Source organism: Pseudophryne corroboree, chromosome 7, assembly GCF_028390025.1.
Source record: "Pseudophryne corroboree isolate aPseCor3 chromosome 7, aPseCor3.hap2, whole genome shotgun sequence".
Taxonomy (NCBI): Eukaryota; Metazoa; Chordata; class Amphibia; order Anura; family Myobatrachidae; genus Pseudophryne; species Pseudophryne corroboree.
In genome coordinates, this window is record NC_086450.1 from 350,444,024 (window position 1) to 350,463,593 (window position 19,570).

General features: G+C 46.8%; 1 protein-coding gene across 2 annotated transcripts in view; it reads left to right on the top strand.

Moving 5' to 3' along the window:
- The window catches only part of DNAH3 (dynein axonemal heavy chain 3), a 952,415-nt gene that overhangs the window by 655,572 nt on the left and 277,273 nt on the right, over positions 1–19,570 (top strand). For both annotated transcript variants that reach the window (XM_063934423.1, XM_063934424.1), the window contains 5 exons: positions 3,070–3,204; positions 6,242–6,353; positions 7,191–7,432; positions 8,036–8,136; positions 8,251–8,356. In XM_063934423.1, the coding sequence (XP_063790493.1) occupies positions 3,070–3,204; positions 6,242–6,353; positions 7,191–7,432; positions 8,036–8,136; positions 8,251–8,356 (696 nt within the window). The remainder of the gene's footprint in view (positions 1–3,069; positions 3,205–6,241; positions 6,354–7,190; positions 7,433–8,035; positions 8,137–8,250; positions 8,357–19,570) is intronic.

Below are 19,570 nucleotides of genomic sequence, written 5' to 3' on the forward strand. Positions count from 1 at the left end.
GGGAGGAGAGCACAGCGTGCTCCTCTCCGGCGGCGGTGTCTATATTCAATTATAGTCCGTGAGCCAATCAAAGCTCGCTGTCCGGCAGCCAATCAGGAGCCTTAGCTGTCGGTCCACGAGCTCTGATTGGCTCACGGGCCAGCACCGTTAGAAACAGTGTGCCGGGCTGTCAGGCAGCATGAGGCGGGAGCCGACCTAGCCGCATGTGGACGATGAAAGAGCCGCATGCAGCTCGAGAGCCGCGGATTGGCCACCGCTGTTTTACATCACTGCTAGGCTTACCGTATCATCCCTTTAAACTGGGACACTCATGAATTGCACAGATTCTGTGGCTGGCCGACTTCAATTCTGCATTTCAGTCAGCCACAGAACTTGTGTAATCCATGAGTGTCACGGTTGAAAGGGATAGTAAGGTAAGCCTCGTCATAGATATACGAGATAGGCAAGACACCAATACCCAGAGTATCCCAGTTGTTTAAAACCAGTTGAAGAGATGAAGTGGCTGGGACTAGTGTCAAATTCCCTAGAAATACATGTAAAATGAATAGCATTTACTATAACTAGTAACTGCAATATTTACAACATGTACTAATAGTACTTTAATCAATATAATTTACATCAGTGTTCAGGGATTCTAGACACTGCTAGGGTGGTACCCTCTACTGATGTAAGTGGGTGCCTATTCAATTACTTAACAAGACACTTAAATCCATTTCATCTTTTATTAAAACTGGAGTGTGTGGGTCGTCTCTGTCACTTATTACAAAGCACAGTAACAGCTCATGTATATTGATAGATTTTTTTTTGCACTAACACTTGTAATGTAATAATATTAACTGACAGGCCAATCAATCTTTGCAGGTAATACTAATGTTTCATTACACTTTCAGAACACGTAAAGCAGATCCATAACCCACGTATCTATCCATTATCTCTATGACTGGCATTAATGATATTCTTAATGAGAGTTAGTGATCTGCAAGAACTCAAATGTCAAAAAGCGTAAGGAAGATTTTCTCTGTGGTTAAAATATTCAGAGACATTTCTTCTAAGTGGCAGTATGTAATAAGACCATCCTAGGGCCAGCCTGAACCTTCTTCCAGAGCTTGCCATTATTTGCTACAACAAAAATCTATTTAAATGTACAGTAATATTATGTTTGCATGGGATCAGTACAAATTACCGCCGGCTGGAATACCGACACCGGGATCCCGACCGGCACAATCCCGACAGGGGTCGAGCGCAACGCAGTCCCTTGCGGGCTTGCTGCGCTCGCCACGCTGCGGGCACACTAATTTATTCTCCCTCTATGTGTGTCGTGGACACCCACAGAGGGAGAATATGTCGGGGTTGTGCCGGTCGGGATCCCGGTGTCGGTATTCCGACTGCCAGGATTCTGTCCGGTGGGATCTTGACCGCATACCGTTTGCGTAGGTGTGCTTAGTACATATGCTAGAGGCCAGTCCCATAGGCCTAATTCAGACCTGATCGCTTGCTAGCTGTTTTTTGCAGTCCTGCGTTCACATAGTCGCCACCCACCGGGGAGTGTATTTTAGCTGTGCAGGTGTGCGATCGCACGTGCAGCCCAGCGGTACAAAAAGATTTTGTACAGTTTCTGAGTAGCCCAGGACTTACTCAGCCGCTGCGATCACTTCAGCCTGTCCGGGGACGGAATTGACGTCAGACACCCACCCTGCAAACGCTTGGGAACGCCTGCATTTTTCCAACCACTCCCAAGAAACGGTCAGTTGACACCCACAAACGCCTTCTTCCTGTCAATCACCTTGCGATCGCCCGTGCGAATGGTTTCTTCGCACAAACCCATCGCAGAGCAACAAGTCGCTTTGTACCTATGCGACACACCTACGCATTGCGGTGCATAAGTATGCGCAGGTCTAAATTACCCCCTATGTGCAGAATATGCGCACAGTCAGGGGCATATTTATCACAATCTGCATTTTAATACAGATGTGATAAATATTTTTCACATAAATTCACATTGTAAAAATGAATAGATTTACAGGAACTTACCGTTCTGCTGTTGCAGAGAAATTAGATTGTCCCAGCGATAAACTGGATGCTGTGTGACAGCGTAACGCTATCACTCTGCTTCCTGCTTCGGCGTCTATGGGCTTACTGAGCATGCTCGCCATCAGCCAGTGAATGTGTCAGTAAGGAGACATGGAGAAAATTCCCTGTTACAGTAGCCCATAGGCTACTATAGGGTGAGTCTCACAAATCCAAAATTCTGAAATATGGCATATTCCAAAATATGGCTTTGTTTTGTGTAACTGAGATACTGTAGTGAAACCTTTGCTCTCTGATGGTTCAGTGCACACAAACTTTGTTTCATGCACAACATTATTAAAAGTATTGTATAACATTATCTTCAGGCTGTGTATATAGGATGTATATGAAACATAAATGCATTCTGTATTTAGACTTAGGTCCCGTGTCCAAGATATCTCATTATGGAATGCAAATATTCCAAATACAGAAAAATATGATATTCAAAATACTTATGTCCTAAGCATTTTAAATATGGAAGCCTCAAGCTGTATAGGCTAACGCGATTTTCCAATTGGAAATAGAGGGAGTTATCTACTGCGATCCCTCCATGGTACATCTGGGGGATCCTTAATATACTACAAATATTAACTGATAAATAGGCTGCTTACAGAGTTTTCGGACAGCTCTTTGCCAGCTCTTTGACGGGGGCTGCCGAGCTGCTCAGGGAGCGCTTGGCACGCTCCCAAAATTATGAAAATGGGGTTCATGCGGTGAGGTCTCACCCCCTTCTCTCGAGGCTCCACCTCTTCTTCCAAGGCCCTCCGTTGCGGCAGGTTCCACTTGCAAAGCTACTAAAGTTGGGAGGTATGCAGTATGTACCTATGATGCTATAAGCAAATTTAGATCTGGCTACAAAGTGAATAAGATGCAAAACTCAGGAAAAAGTCCAAAAGTCCAGGAATTGCAACTTATGGTCTAGCGCCCATTTGGCACAAAGAGGGTAGGAGACTGAGGACACATCTACATACTGTACATTGTATGTTCTCTGTTTCTTCCCAGGGCATCATTTCTGATCTTTTCCCTGGAGTGGTTCTGCCAAAACCCGATTACGACCTTTTTGTTCAGGCCCTGAAAGAGAATATTGCCAAGATGAAGCTACAGCCTGTCCCATGGTTCATAGGGAAAATAATCCAGGTAACACTATATAAATATTTGCACGCAGCAGCAAGTTTATGCCAATGCTGTTGCAAGCACCTACCCTGATGTACATGTGTGCGGCCAAATGTGCAAGGACTGAGACGCCCACTTTTAGCGTTTGTATATGCTGTAATACCAATTGGTACATCCTTATATGCCACCATCCGCTGCACCATTGAAACTTGCAGCAGCTCTGTGGCAGGTCAAGTTTCTCCATGTGACCACAACCTCCTATGTCTGCGACTGTGTGTCTGTGTACACGGCCGCTATCACTGACACGCCCATGACACTCCCAGAACACGCCCACTAAACAGATTATTTGTGCATGCACTACTACGCTCCTCCCAGTCATTGTCCACAAACAGCTTTCCCACAACCTCTCTGATACCGTGGCAGCAGCGCCTGTCTGTGCACACTGTGAGACGCATGTGCTGGAAGATATTTAAACATTTTTGCACATGCGCAGTTGCAAAAAAATGCTCAACTCTGTGAACATCGGCATTGCATGAAGATAGCTTGTAGAACTGAATCTGATCTGTGCGTCCTACTATATGTTTTGGTTTAATCACTGCCTGACATTTTCTCTGTTTGATGCCATATTAGACATGGCTGTCTCTTTAATGAACAAACTGAGTATGTGGAAAGACTAGATTTATCAAAAGTACAGGAGACTTTCCCATGACTGCAGGTATGTTATGGTCCCGAGAGCATGATGCTGGGTTGGCGTGTTCAGTTTCAGAGAGAGGTCTGTGCTCCCGGTATGGACTGCTTGGGACAAGGTAGTAACCAGAACTTGTGGGCCCAATAGCAACATATTTAAGGTGTCCCCTGTCCCAGTGATTCTTTCGAGACACCTCTCCACAGCAGTTAATAATTTGATGCCCCAAATTAGTGCCCTAATTTATGTTCTGGACAGTAGCAGTGCCCTATTTAATATTATGCCGCATAGTAGTACCCTAGTTTATTTTGCGAACCATCGTAGCTCCCTAGTTTACATGATGTCATAATGTAGGGCTGCCAGTACACATTATGCCACACAGGAACCCCAATTCATACTGTGACATACAGTGCTCCCAGTTCAAATTATGCCATGTTAGTGCCCCAATTCATATTATTCCACACTGTAGTAACTCAATTTCATATTATGCCACAATAAAGTGCCCCAGTTCTTATTATGTAACATTAAAGTGCCCTCTACATTACAATGAGCAGATCAGATTATGATACATTACATTGGCCTCCAGTTCAAATTATGCCACATTACAGTGCCCACTTACCATTATAACATCCACTACACACTTATCTCATTGAAAATGTAATGTCACACAATTCAGGCTGGGCAATGGATCAGATCCAATTGCTTAGCAGGCAAATCTGGGAAATTGGTATGCAACTTTATAACCTGGGTCCAGGCCCCCTAAGCCTCTGGACCCCATAGCAATGGCACCCCTTACACCCACTATAGTTATGCTCATGGCTTGGGTGATGCAGTGGGGAGCAGGCTGCATTCATGGGCAAAGTTCAGGTCATGTAATGTCTGTCTGTACTGTGTAGGGGGCATCTGAGTTATAAGAACAGACACAGACATATATTAGGTCAGTTAGATTAGTATGTGCATTGTGTACAGTACATATTGTTGGCATAACAGCAATAATATATAGGTTACATATTGCTGGCATAAACATAATGGTGTACAGCAGATCCACAACTTCTCCTGACTCTTTTTCAAGACTCTTAGGTGGTTTTCATTTGAATCATTATTTTTTTGTATTATTTTTTTCATTTAAATATTGAGAAACTGTGATTATTAAACAATTAGAAAGCTTCTAATGCATTATTTTGCAATCGAACCACAATATAACAACAAGGAAAACTGAAGGATAAGAAAAAGTTTATGTCTTCTGAGTATAGTAAGTGGTATGGGTGGCTGGATGCAGCTGTAGAAAGTGGTCATGAAAGATGAGGAACAGGAGCTGCTCCAGGTTGAGTCTGCAGCAGCTCAAGACATAATGGTCCATGGGCCTAATTCATGTTTGTAAGGAATTGCACAATTTCATGTAATTAAAATTCAAATGCAGCAGGAGGTGTTTGTAGGAGACAGATGCACACAGCCTCGGATCACCATCGTGACCATAGACTGCTTTTGCTCAGTGTTTTTAGGCACCGGTCAGCCTGCACAAGCTGAAGCTTACTCAGGCTACCTGACGGATTTGGACACCCGGGTCCAGTAAGTCTGCGTCCGACGATGCAGACCCTGGACCTATCACGCCTTCAAAATGGCGGTGACACCCCCGTTCTGAAGAATGGTGCCAACCCCCATATGCAGCAGCATGTCAGTCATGTTGCAGTTGACTGGGGGCTGTGAGCGTTATCACAAAACCCAGTCTTGCTTCTGCACAGACCCCCAAACATGGTATTTGTACGGAAACCATCGGGTTTATGGTATTTCAGTAGAGCCCATATCATGAAACTGAACACTTAAGTTCTGTTTTCCTTTTTATAGTTTACCAGCAAACAACTCTGCTTTAGAGCATTATTCTCACTTACTTCATCGTTACAAACTACAAAACATTTTACTTATTACTTTCCTTGCAGCAATCTGTTACACTGATTTGTTTCGTAGCTACCATGTTCCTCTTTTCATTATTCTGGTATACAGTATGCAGTAGATAAATGAAACATACCGTTTTTTTGTTTTTTTTTGTTCCAACCTAATTGACAGATTTACCGTTTCCACTTTTCTTCTAAGTAATAGTGGAATTGAGATGAGACGGCAACATTTACCTAGTGTCTTCTGAAAATACGATGCAAGTGCAAGACAGGAATCAGATCCCATCTTCTGTCATCTGCTTGTACTGTAGCACAGCAGCCGCTTTCCGCAGTACATACATTAGTCCTAACGAGGATGTAAAATCTACATTCTCACTGGGAAGCTGCTGAATGTTTCTATGGGAAATTAAATTAAACATCTCTGATGCACTGAAATGTTTTCTTCCCTGATGTTTTCACATATTAAATTGTTCTAAATTTGTAGATTTACGAAATGATGATGGTGCGTCACGGCTTCATGATTGTTGGAGACCCTATGGGGGGAAAAACTTGCGCTTATAAAGTCCTGGCTGGGGCTCTTGCAGATTTACACACAGGTAAGACTTTCATACTTGTGCCTTATAATGGCTGGAACGTGTTGATGGTAACAACACATACATAATGCTCTGACTTCAGATGACTTTCATTTGTGTTGCACATACCTCCCCTGCTACTTTCACATGTGACACTGTCATACTGCACATTTTCATTTTTTGCTGAGAACTTCAACATTGTTCCTACAAAGTTAATAGTATCCTGCTCACAAGTATATAGGTTAGAAACCACTTTCCTCTATGTATTACACCCTGGACTGTGCGTGTTTTGTTCAGCAAGGAAAGCACTGTAAAACCATATTGGTAACAAAATGAGCAGTGTTTCAGTTTAAGACCTTCTAAAGGTGAAGATTCTGTTTTCACTCCAGTTTAAACCGTTATTACACTCCAATATAGGGCTGCTGATTCAGAGTTGCATGCATGCTAGGAAATAAATGTGGATTTTTCCACCTGTATTTGGAGTAGCACGCATCTCTTTGGTCGCACTGCCCCTATCCATCCACTTGTATAAGTAGCCGTCATTATTATCAGTCCTGACCTACACCAGCCCTATCCTTGGTGCAAGAGATCCATCTCTAATCACTTGGGCCTCTGAGTTTGCTTAACTCTGAATAACCTGTAATTCCACCTAGATGCCCAGAGAACACTGACTTACATGCGAACGTCTCCTGACCCCCCAGTTACGGCCACTAAGCTGCAGTAGGAATAAGACTGAGATGCATATTACTCTGATCTCTTGTCCACCCGTGCTCTCAGCTCTGATCAGCCCCTAATTGTGGAAACAGAGCTAATACTAAATGAAAGAAATTATTAATTTTAAGTCTTGTTTTGTTAATTCAGCAAAATCAATGGATGAATATGCCGTGGAGTTTAGAGTTATCAATCCAAAAGCCATTACTATGGGTCAGTTATATGGATGTTTTGATCCCGTAAGCCACGAGTGGACCGATGGTGTATTAGCAACTACTTTCCGAGAACAAGCATCTTCCACAACGGATGACAGGAAGTGGATTATATTTGATGGCCCTGTGGATGCTGTATGGATAGAAAACATGAACACTGTCTTGGATGACAATAAGAAGGTAATGACCACCTTTTGTTGTCTTTATTATCTGTACAGTTCTTGTCCTCAGCAATGAGTTACTTACGATTATTGTTGGCTGAGCCGTTATAACAATTCTAAAAGACTGTTTATAATCTAATCGAATCATGTGGTACAGTAGATATTGGAAACATGGACATATGTTCTGTCTACTGCTTTGAATATACTGTATTCTATAATATATTATACCAAATGGGAAGATTTTTATGTTGTTAAGATAACTACTGCCAGAGAATTAGTAGTAGACTGGGAAATCTAATTCCATTGTTGGTATTGATGTGTTTCAATTTACAGGTTTTTTGTTTTTCTTAGTGTCTATTGTAATTTACTTTCTTTTTTTGGAACTAGCAATTCATTTATTATTTTATATATATATATATATATATATATATATATACATACAGTATATATATATATATATATATATATATATATATATAAAATAATGTTTTATTTTTTTACTAGCGCCTGAGATTTTTTTAGGGTGAGGGAATTATAAGTAGGAGTTTTGATGCCTCATTAAAATGATCAGTCTACAATACTTCAAGTAACAAGTTTTTTTTTGTTATTTTTTATGTTTTAGCTGTGCTTGATGAGTGGTGAAATCATTCAGATGAATGCAAAAATGAGCTTAATTTTTGAGCCTGCAGACTTGGAGCAAGCCTCCCCAGCAACTGTGAGCAGGTAATTTGATTTCACTTCAGATGGCCGGGTTGGTTTGGTACCTTTCTTATTTTGCACAGCATGTCTTCTCTTTTGTTGAGAGCAGTGTATTTTTTGTTCTTTTGAACCACCTAGGTGTGGGATGATCTATATGGAACCCCACCAGCTTGGATGGAAACCTCTGAAAGATTCCTACATGAACACGTTGCCGGAAAACCTCACAAGTGAACACAAGGAATTGGTAAGAGAATTAATGACTCAACTTTGGCTTTGTGATTGTTATTCAGCTACGTTTCTTTGTAAAAAAGGGAATTGACACCTATATAAGACTTGATTAAACCGTAATTTCCATTACACATATTAATAGGAGAACATACATTTTTCAACAGTCCACCCTGTTGGCTGCCTGCTGGGGATCTCTTTCAGAATGGCTGACGTTCTGTTATCCAGGATCTATGCTGTCTTTTCTGGTTCATAATTTATGATGTTTTTATACATACATATTTATATAATGATATACAGTGTCTAAGCCAATTGTGTGTAAAATATCAGCGCCCAGATATGTGTGTGCAATATAGAGTTGTCTTTGCATCAGCACTTAAGCAACTGTCTTGCAATCCGTACTTAGTGAGAATGGACAGAGTTTAGTGAGAAGCTGTCACAGGGCTAGCGGGGAGATCTACTGGTTTCCTGTACAGTGGGGTGTGTGGAAAATCATGTGGGAGAGTGGCCACACCATGGAAGAAGGTGCATAATTCTAGATGCAGCTTTTGTGAGAGATTGTAGTAATGATGCTGTTCAGTGGGAAGTTAAAAATAAAATCACATGCAAAACTCTTTGATTTGAGGAGTTAATGAGACGATGAAGTCTAGAATGAACCTATAAAGCAGTGAACAGAGGGAGCTCTATCTACAGTGATTGCTAATGTACATCAGAGGAAAGATATAGACTGATGTCAAATGAAGTGTGGGGGGGGGGGGGTGCAAGACAAACAGTAATTTGTTTCAGACAATCAACAACATTTCACTCTTTTGCTGCTAATAATGAGTTGGACTCATCCTAAGTCTTCACCCCCCCCCCCCTCCCTCCCCCCAACTTATCCAAAAGCCCCCCACCCCCTCACAGAGTTGCTGTTGGGAGAGTTGGAGCTTAATGATGTAGTCATGTTGGACATCATTCAGACCAGCCCCTGTGGGGATAAAAATTGCAGAACTTTTTAAAGGCCAGGGAATAAAGAGCATTAAAAGTTTATTTCCCTAATAGTGTTTTAACAAAAACTCTTAAATTGCCTGCTTACGCTTAAGTTTAATTATCAGCAGAAAGAAGAAAACACCAACTTCCCAACACATGTAAACAACAGCGTATAGGAGTAATTCTGCCACTATTCACTTAAGAACATGTTGTAAACAAATATTTCTATATGACAATTGCTTTAAGAGCCTCTTAACCGAATAAACGGGATATAACAGTGGGATAAAAGCAAAGAAGTAAATGTTTATTGGACAGAATAGTTACAAGTATCCTCTTTGTACCCACCGATCCTCTTTGTACCCGTACGACGCACCTGCGCATTTGCGGTGCATGCGCAGTTTTGTCGAGTTTTAACCTGATCGCAGCGCTGCAAAAAGTTGCTAGCGATCGATCAACTCGGAATGACCCAGTAGGCCCTTTGGGCAGAGGCGGAACTACCGCCACTGCAACCAGTGCGTTGCACTGGGGCCCGCCTCTGTCCAGGGGCCCAAAGCATGTAATGAGTCAAACTGACTCATTACATGCCGCTGTGCGCTGCGGGCAACCGCTGCCCGCAGCGCACATCCGCCCGGAGAGAGGAGAGGAGCAGCGGTACGGGGGAAGGAGGAGGAGGGAGGTGAAGGAGGGAGCCGCAGCAGCGCTTTACTACTGGTGGAGGCGCTGCTGCTGCTGCCCCTCTGCTTCACTATAGGCTGTCTTCCGAGAACAGCCTATAGTGAAGCAGAGGGGCAGCAGCAGCAGCGCCTCCACCAATAACACAGCGCTGCTGCGGCTCCCTCCTCCACCTCCCCCCTCCTCCTTCTCTCCAGCCCGGGAATCGTCTGACGCTGCACCAAGGAGCCTGAGCCAGCGGAGAGGGTAAGTATAATTCTTCTTTCTTTCTGTCTCTTTCTTTCTTTCTGTCTCTTTCTTTCTTTCTTTGTTGGGACTGCCTGCCGCTATGTGTAAAAATGGGGGACTGCCTTCCGCTATGTGTAAAAAGGGGGAATCTGCCTGCCGCAATGTGTAAAAATGGGGGACTGCCTGCCGCTATGTGTAAAAAGGGGGAATCTGCCTGCCGCAATGTGTAAAAACGGGGGACTGCCTGCCGCAATGTGTAAAAACGGGGGACTGCCTGCCGCAATGTGTAAAAAGGGGGAATCTGCCTGCCGCAATGTGTAAAAAGGGGGGACTGCCTGCCGCTATGTGTAAAAATGGTGAATCTGCCTGCCGCTATGTGTAAAAAGGGGGAATCTGCCTGCCGTAATGTGTAATAAGGGGGACGCTGTCTGCCGTAATGTGTAACAAGGGCACGCTGTCTGCCGTTATGTGTAAAAAGTGCACGCTGTCTGCCGTAATGTGTAAAAAGGGGAATGCTGTCTGCCGTAATGTGTAAAAAGGGGATGCTGTCTGCCGTAATGTGTAAAAAGAGGAATCTGTCCGCTGTAAGGTGTAAAAGGGTCTCTACCTGGTATAGTGGTGCTACTGTGCAGCGTAATTTGAAGAATGGAGACTACTGTGCACCGTTTTATGAATTGGTATTATTTTGTGGCCACACCCCTTCCCCACGAAGCCACGCCACTATGTATTTTTGCGCGCGCCTACGGCGCGCACTGCCCCTGTTTTGCATGCAGGGGTGGGGCTCCGATGCCGTTTCTTGCACACAGTGCTAAAATGTCTAGTTACGGCACTGTTGCTAGGTATCTATTTCTCTGGCCCTGAGCAGGTTCCCCTCACCAGATCCTCTCCAGGGGTGAGGGGTGGACTTGGATGGGATGTGGGGGGGGGGGGCCCCAAAGCATTTTGGCGCACCTGGACCCACCGCTCGCTAGTTCCGCCACTGCCTTTGGGGGTAATTCAGAGTTGATCGCAGCAGCAAATTTGTTAGCAGTTGGGCGCAAAACCATGTGCACTGTGGGGGGGGGGGGGGGGGGGGCAGATATAACATGTACAGAGAGAGTTAGATTTGGGTGGGGTGTGTTCAAACTGAATCTAAATTGCTGTGTAAAAATAAAGCAGCCCGTATTTACCCTACACAGAAACAAAATAACCCACCCGAATCTAACTCTTTCTGCAAATGTTATATCTGTCCCACCTGCAGTGCACATGGGGGATCATTCCGAGTTGATCGCTCGCTAGCTATTTTTTGCAGCGCTGCGATCAGATAGTTGCCGCCTATGGGGGAGTGTTTTTTCGCTTTGCAAGTGTGCGAACGCTTGTGCAGCCGAGCAGTATAAAAACAGTTTGTGCGGTTTCTGAGTAGGTCTGAACTTACTCAGCCGCTGCGATCACTTCAGCCTGTCTGGTCCCGGAATTGACGTCAGACACCCGCCCTGACAACGCTTGGACATGCCTGCGTTTTTCCAACCACTCCCTGAAAACGGTCAGTTGACACCCATAAAACGCCTTCCTCCTGTCAATCTTTTTGCGATCGGCTGTGCGAATTGATTCTTTGTTAAATACCTCGCCCAGTACCGATCTGCTTTATACCCGTACGACGTGTCTGCGCATTGCGGTGCATCGCATGCACAGTTTTGCAGAGTTTTTACCTGATCGCAGCGCTGCAAAAAATAGCTAGCGTGCGATCAGCTCGGAATGGCCCCCATGGTTTTGCCCAACTGCTAACAAATTTGCTTCTGCGATCAACTCTGAATTACCCCCTTAGTCCGTACTCTGAATAAAATGGTGTCAAAGTTACACTCATCTTTATTATGCTAAATGTTTCCCAATAAGATATGGCAGCCTGCATTTTCAATTAGAAAAAGAGGAATTTAGAGTAGAATTTTAAATGGGCAATAGTTGCTATAACCAGGGTAGAGTTTGCCTAGAATGCAAATACGTTTATAGCGCTCAACCCTTATATCAGCTGTTAGTTGTTGATGTGGTGTGTATATGTTACTAGTGCATAAGACCTTATGTCTTATATGGATGACAATGATGAGTTGTGTGAAATCAAAAAGCTATTTATTCTACAAATGCGGTTTGTGTCTGAACACCATACAGAAATGACAGGGATGGGTTAATCACTCCTTGTGATGCAATTGCTGAGGGAGAAAGAGGGGGGTGGGGTCCAAAAGAAAGTTTTGCTGGAATGTAAAAGGTGGTGAAGTTTATATCCAGCTAATGTGTGCCCACTTTTCAACACACTATTCAATTCTGTTAAAAGAAAAAGTCTACTGCAAACTGTCTTAATGTGACTGCGGCGTCCCGCACGTCTAATTGATAGAGTCCTGTGCACTACGTTGTAGCTGTGATCTTAATGCTTCACGGTGTCTCCCCGGGGATGTGTGATTCGGATGTGCTAGGCTGGATAGGTGGGAGCGGGATCTCTGGACCGGACCGCTGACCCAGAGCGCTGTCTCCCAGAGGTGCGACCGTGGTCGGACGCTGCCCCAGGACACAGTCCTGGTCTCGAGGGGAAATATCCGTGGCTGCCGGCTTTGCTGAGCCTTACACCAGGTGTCTCCCTCTCGTACAGAGATCTCCTGCTCCCCTGATCACCGTGCGCTCTGTTTCACCACCGGCTTACCTCCTCCATTCCTGCAGTACCTTTTACGTTCTGCGTCTCGTGGTTATGGTTGTTCCGCCCCGGACTTGTAGCAATGTGGCTCTTGCAGCTTGCAGTGTAGGCGGTAGTGTAGTTTAGTGCTCCAACGTGTTTCCGCCCTTCAGGGCCTTCCTCCAGCGGTCCGGTCCGGAGATCCCGCTCCCACCTATCCAGCCTAGCACATCCGAATCACACATCCCCGGGGAGACGCCGTGAAGCATTAAGATCACAGCTACAACGTAGTGCACAGGACTCTATCAATTAGACGTGCGGGACGCCGCAGTCACATTAAGACAGTTTGCAGTAGACTCTTTCCTTTAACAGAATTGAATAGTGTGTTGAAAAGTGGGCACACATTAGCTGGATATAAACTTCACCACCTTTTACATTCCAGCAAAACTTTCTTTTGGACCCCACCCCACCCTTTCTCCCTCAGCAATTGCATCACAAGGAGTCATTAACCCATCCCTGTCATTTCTGTATGGTGTTCAGACACAAACCGCATTTGTAGAATAAATAGCTTTTTGATTTCACACAACTCATCAGCACTAGTAACATATACACACCACACAACAACTAACAGCTGATATAAGGGTTAAGCGCGGGTGATATTCATGTGACCGGCGGTCGGGAGACCGACAGTCACATGACCTCCTCCACCATCCCGACCCCTCACTATCCCGATGGTGGGCATGCTGACAAACAGGGACTATTTCCACTCGTGGGTGTCCACGACACCCATAGAGTGGGAATAGAACCCATGGCGACCGTAGGTCCGCAGCGTGGTGAGCGCACCGAGCCCGCAAGGGGCTTGCTGCACTCGCCCCTCCCCGCCGGGATCCCGGCATCGGTATGCTGCCGGGATCCCGGCGTCGGTAAGCTGACCGGCGGTCTCCTGACCGCCGGTCAGCCATACTACACCCGTTGAGCGCTATAAACGTATTTGCATTCTTGATTATCACAGGGAGTACCACCCTGTACTCTTAGCAGCACACCCTGCTACAATTAGACCTTGGTGCGCGGTCCGCAATCCGCATTATAGAGTTTGCCTAGAGGCTGCAGGGCTGCCACTCCCAGTGAGCTCTGGCCTTGCCCCGCCCCTCAGTGAGTATGATCAGGACACAGAGTTGGCTCTGGAGTGGCTTCTGATTGTAAGATCTTCTGATGTGACTTATTTTATATTGCTATTGTGAACCCTGAACTACCCTTTCCATTAGTGTCTGATCGCATGCAATACTGATATTTGTGCAAATGGTTGATTTTTTTCAACTTTGCATGCGTAGAAGTCACTAAAATATTGCATTAGAAATATATTGTAAATATATGGTGATGTTCCTGGGCTGTGGCTATTCAGACACAGAGATACAGTACACTGTACGGGCAGTAGCGGCACTTGCCACGGGCAAGCAGGCTTTTTGCCTGGGGCACCGCTGTTCTGAGGGCACTGCCGCCGCTGCCGTGCCAAGAGCCGCTACTGGTGCCGTGCACCTGACGTCATCTCGCACCGCACGCCACTGTGGGAGCGGCCGCAGATGCTAGTGGTCATAATTGACCTCTAGCGTCTGTGCAGTGTGCGGCGCTATAGTAGAGACGTCATAACGTCTCTCCCATAGATGCGAGGAGTGGTGGCCGGAGACGGAGGACAGCAGCAGCGGTCGGAAAGCTGGAGCGGGGCTGGTGAGTATTTTTTTTTTGTGTAAGCGCCGCTAGTAGGGGGACATGTACAGGGGGGCACAGCTACTGGGGGCATAACTACTGGGGCACAACTACGGAGGGCACAGCTACAGGGGACAAAACTACTGGGGGCACAGCTACTGAGGGCAAAACAGGGGGCACAACTACTGAGGGCACAGCTACAGGAGGCAAATCTACTGGGGGCACAGCTACAGGGGGCACAGCTACTGAGGGCAAAACTACAGGGGGCACAACTACTAAGGGCACAGCTACAGGGGGGCAAATCTACTGGGGGCACAGCTACAGGGGCAAAACTACTGGGGGCACAACTACTGAGGGCACAGCTACAGGGGGCAAAACTACTGGGGAAAAATCTGCTGTGGGCAAAACTACAGGGGGCACAGCTATTGAGGGCACAGCTACTGGGGGCACAGCAACAACAACAACAACAACAGGGGGCACAACTGTGGCCACGCCCCTTCCATATGACCTATGAAGCTGCGCCCCTATTTTTTGGCGCGCACTAACCCTGTTTTCTCATACGTCCTAGAGGATGCTGGGGTCACTTCAAGAACCATTGGGTATAGACGGGATCCACAGGAGACATAGGCACTTTAAGACTTTCAAAGGGGTGTGAACTGGCTCCTCCCTCTATGCCCCTCCTCCAGACTCCAGTTTAGAATCTGTGCCCAGGCAGACTGGATGCACACTGAGGAGCTCTACTGAGTTTCTCTGAAAAGACTTTATGTTAGGTTTTTTATTTTCAGGGAGCACTGCTGGCAACAGTCTCCCTGCTTCGTGGGACTTAGGGGAGAGAAGTCAGACCTACTTCTGTGAGTTTAAAGGCTCTGCTTCTTTGGCTACAGGACACCATTAGCTCCTAAAGGTCTGATCGCTAGGTACGCCTAGGGGCTCATTCCCAGAGCTGGCCGTCACCCCCCTTGCAGAGCCAGAAGTCAGGTGAGTAGAAGAAGATCAGAAGACTTCAGTGACGGCTTTGAGGTACTGCACAGCGGGCGCGCTGCGCGCCATGCTCCCACACTCAGAGGCACTATATGGTGTAGGGCGCGGGGGGCGCCCTGGGCAGCATTTTAACCTCACATCACTACCTGGCAAGAGCGGACTGAGTGCCAGGGCACTGTCCAGACCCCCGCCCAGGGAGTCAGAACATTTATAGGTTGGGGGGGCAAGATAGATCCTCATTTTGGCGCCCCTGGGGGCGGAGCCAACAGGGAGGAAGAGGCGATACTATGCGGATGAAAAGGAGGCAGCACCACGGTGGGGAGGAGGCCGCACCATGTAGATGGAGGCCGGGAGTCCCACTGACGGAGGTGCTGCGATGGGGAAAGGAGGAGCATGGGACTGCAGCATTGCGCTGGCAAGCACCATTGTGTAGGTGAGGCTGGCCCCCAGGACCTCAGGAGAGCAGGCAGGGTCTGCAACAGAAATATTGGGGCCCAGTACGCAGATATCTCTGGGCCCCCTTCCCCACCTCGACCCCATACATCCCCATCCACTGCCAATACAATTTCCCTTAGGGGAGCAGGAGAGACAGGGGAGTAAGAGAGAAACAAAGAGGGTGTCGGCGAGAGAGAGAGAGGAGCAAGAGAGAGTGTCAGGGAGAGAGGTGCAAGTGGAGAGAGAGTGTTAGGGAGAGCGAGCATACGTGCACGCAGGGAGGTTCTGGGCTGATCTCCCGTGGTGGAGCTGAGAGGTGAGAGCCTGGCGCATGGTAGTGGTGCAGTCTTCCGTATCTTCACTCCCTTCCACAGCACTGACTTCAGAGCAGCAAGGTGATGTGTCCATGGCAGGGGCGGGTGGCCGCCGATATTTAATAATTAATTAAGCACTTCTTGACCAGCATGAGTGCAGGGACCGTGGCGGGGGCAGGGGGGAATAGTGAGGAATGATCATGGTGCCAGCCTGTGTACTGTCTATGTGGTGGTTGCGGTGCCTGTGTGCTATCAGTTCCTGGAGGGGAGGGTGGGGGTCTTGGTGCCTGTGCTGCCGGTCTATGGAGACCATATTATTATTATTTTTACATATTATATATATATATATATATATATACATACTGTAATATACAATATAGATATATATATAATATGAGGCATTTGTCTGAGCCGAAATTCACATTATAGCACACAGTATGAGCCGAAATTTACATTATAGCACACGATATGAGCTGAAATTCACATTATACCACACGGTATGAGCTGAAATGCACATTATAGCACATGGTATGAGCCGAAATTCACATTATACCACACAGAATGAGCCGAAATTCACATTATAGCACACAGTATGAGCCGAAATTCTCATTATAGCACATGGTATGAGCCGAAATTCGCATTACACCACACGATATGATCCGAAATTCATGTTATAGCACATAGTATGAGCCGAAATTCACATTATAGCACATGGTATGAGCCGAAATTCACATTATAGCACACAGTATGAGCCGAAATTCATATTATAGCACACAGAAAGAGCTGAAATTCACATTATAGCACACAGAAAGAGCTGAAATTCACATTATAGCACACAGTATGAGCCGAAATTTACATTATAGCACATGGTGTGAGCCGAAATTCACATTATAGCACACGGTATGAGCCGAAATTCGCATTACACCACACGGTATGAGCCGAAATTCACGTTATAGCACATGGTATGAGCCGAAATTCACATTATAGCACATTGTATGAGCCGAAATTCACATTATAGCACACAGTATGAGCTGAAATTCACATTATAGCACACAGAATGAGTCGAAATTCACATTATAGTACACAGTATGAGCCGAAATTCACATTATACCACACAGAATGAGCCGAAATTCACATTATACCACATAGAATGAGCCGAAATTTACATTTCAGGGAGAATGACAGCAGGGACGTAGGTACAGGGAGAGGGGGGTGTAGTATGGTATGCCGGTGGCCAGGCTCCCAGCGGCCAGCATACCAGCGCCGGAATCCCGACCGCCGTCATACCGACAGCTGGGCGAGCGCAAATGAGCCCCTTGCGGGCATGGTGACACGCTACGCTATCTATTCTCCCTCCAGGGGGGTCGTGGACCCCCAAGAGGGAGAAAAGGTTTTGGGATTCCAGCGCCGGTATACTGTGCGCTGGGATTCCAACAGCCGGGAACCTACATACCATTTGGGAGAGGGACAGGGAGAGTGACAGAGGGTCAGGGAGAGTGACAGAGGGAGCGGGACATAGGGACAGGGAGTGTGACAGAGGGACAAGGAGAGTGACAGAGGGACAGGGAGAGAGGGTTTGGATAGTGACCGCAGGGACAAAGGGAGAGAGGAACGCAGCAGAGTAAAATTACCTATTGAGCAGTGGCGTTGCGGAGGAGGCTGTGGTCTGCAGTGCGGTGGATGAGGAGTCTGTGGTCGGTGCGTGGCAGTGGAGGCTGTGGGCGTTGGAGATGATGCGGAGGAGGAGGCTGTGGGAGTTGGCGGAGGTGCAGAGGAGACAGAGGGCTGCGGTGATGCAGTGGAGGAGGCAGAGGGCGGCGACGGTGCAAGAGAGGAGGTGGCTGTGGTCGGCGACCTTTGGTGCTTTTCCTATGACCGCCACTACTATTTCAAATCTGCCACGGACTGGCAGCCAGTCAGGAGCGGCTGCACGGCTGATCTTGATTGGCTGCCAGATCGAGAGAGGTCTGTGACATGCGGATGTGGTGGCTTGGATCTGCTTCAGTCAGTTCTGCCCACTTTAAGAACTGTAATATATATATATATATATATATATATATATATATATATATATATTTATTTATTTTTTATTTTTTTTTATATGATGTACATATATGGACCCCCCTTACAAATCCTGCACTTGCCAGAGGGGGAGAGGGAGGGAGTGGGAGCGGGCGGGAGAGACTCTTACCTGACAGACACAACCAAGTCCCCAGCCACAGGTCTGTAATCAAAGGCAGGCACTTCTCGGCATTAGGCCACGCCCCCTTATCACCCGCGAATCGCGGCACTTCTCTGGGGCCGTGAACCAGCCCTGGTAAGAGAAGGGGGGGAGTGGGCGGCGGCCAGCCTTATTGAACTGGGTCGAGGAGGGTCTGCACACAGGCGCATCCTGCCGCTGCTGCTCAGTCCCTGCACGGAGGTCTTTCAGCTGACCGCACATCGCTCCTCCTGTATATCGGCAGCGGCGCCTCTCAAATTTTTTTGGGGGGCGAGCTGCCCTTTTGCCCCCCCAGTTCCGACGCCTCTGCCCCCGCCAGTATAAAACAGTTTAAAAAAAGAGCGGGTCTGAAGCGCGCCATTACGGGGGCGGGGCTTAGCCCTCACAGCACACAGCTCGGTGCCATTTTCTCTCCACAAGGCTGCAGAGACGCTGGTCCTTCCTCACACTACTGTACAAGTAACAGGGTGAAAAACGGGGGGGGGGGGGGCACAGTGATTTTCGTGCATTATATATATAATTTATAAAAGCGCTGCAGGTCTGAAACATTTCTGTAGTGTTTGCAGTCCGGGTTTGGGCGCTGGTGTGTGAGCTGGCAATATCTCGCTCTGTGTCTCTCTGACAGGCTTTACTGTGGGTCTGTCCCCTATAGGCCCAGTGTATCTGCGTGTGGTGGGTGCACGTGTGTCGGCATGTCTGAAGCGGAGTGCTCTTCCCAGGAGGAGACTATGTTAGGGACACAAACGGCTGTGGGAGTGACCCTGTCGGCACCAGCGACGCCTGATTGGGTGAATGTTTTGAGTGCTTTGAATGCAAATGTGGCTCTGATAAATAAAAGATTGGACAAATCTGAGTCTCAGAACCAGGCTTGGAAGAAATCCGTAGAGGATGTGTTGTTTCAAGTCCAGACCCCCTCGGGGTCACAAAAACATTAATTTGCCCAGCTGGCAGACACGGATACCGACACGGACACTGACTCAAGTGTCGACTATAGTGATGCCAGATTAGATCCAAAACTGGCAAAGAGCATTCAGTACATGATTGTGGCTATAAAAGATGTATTACATATCA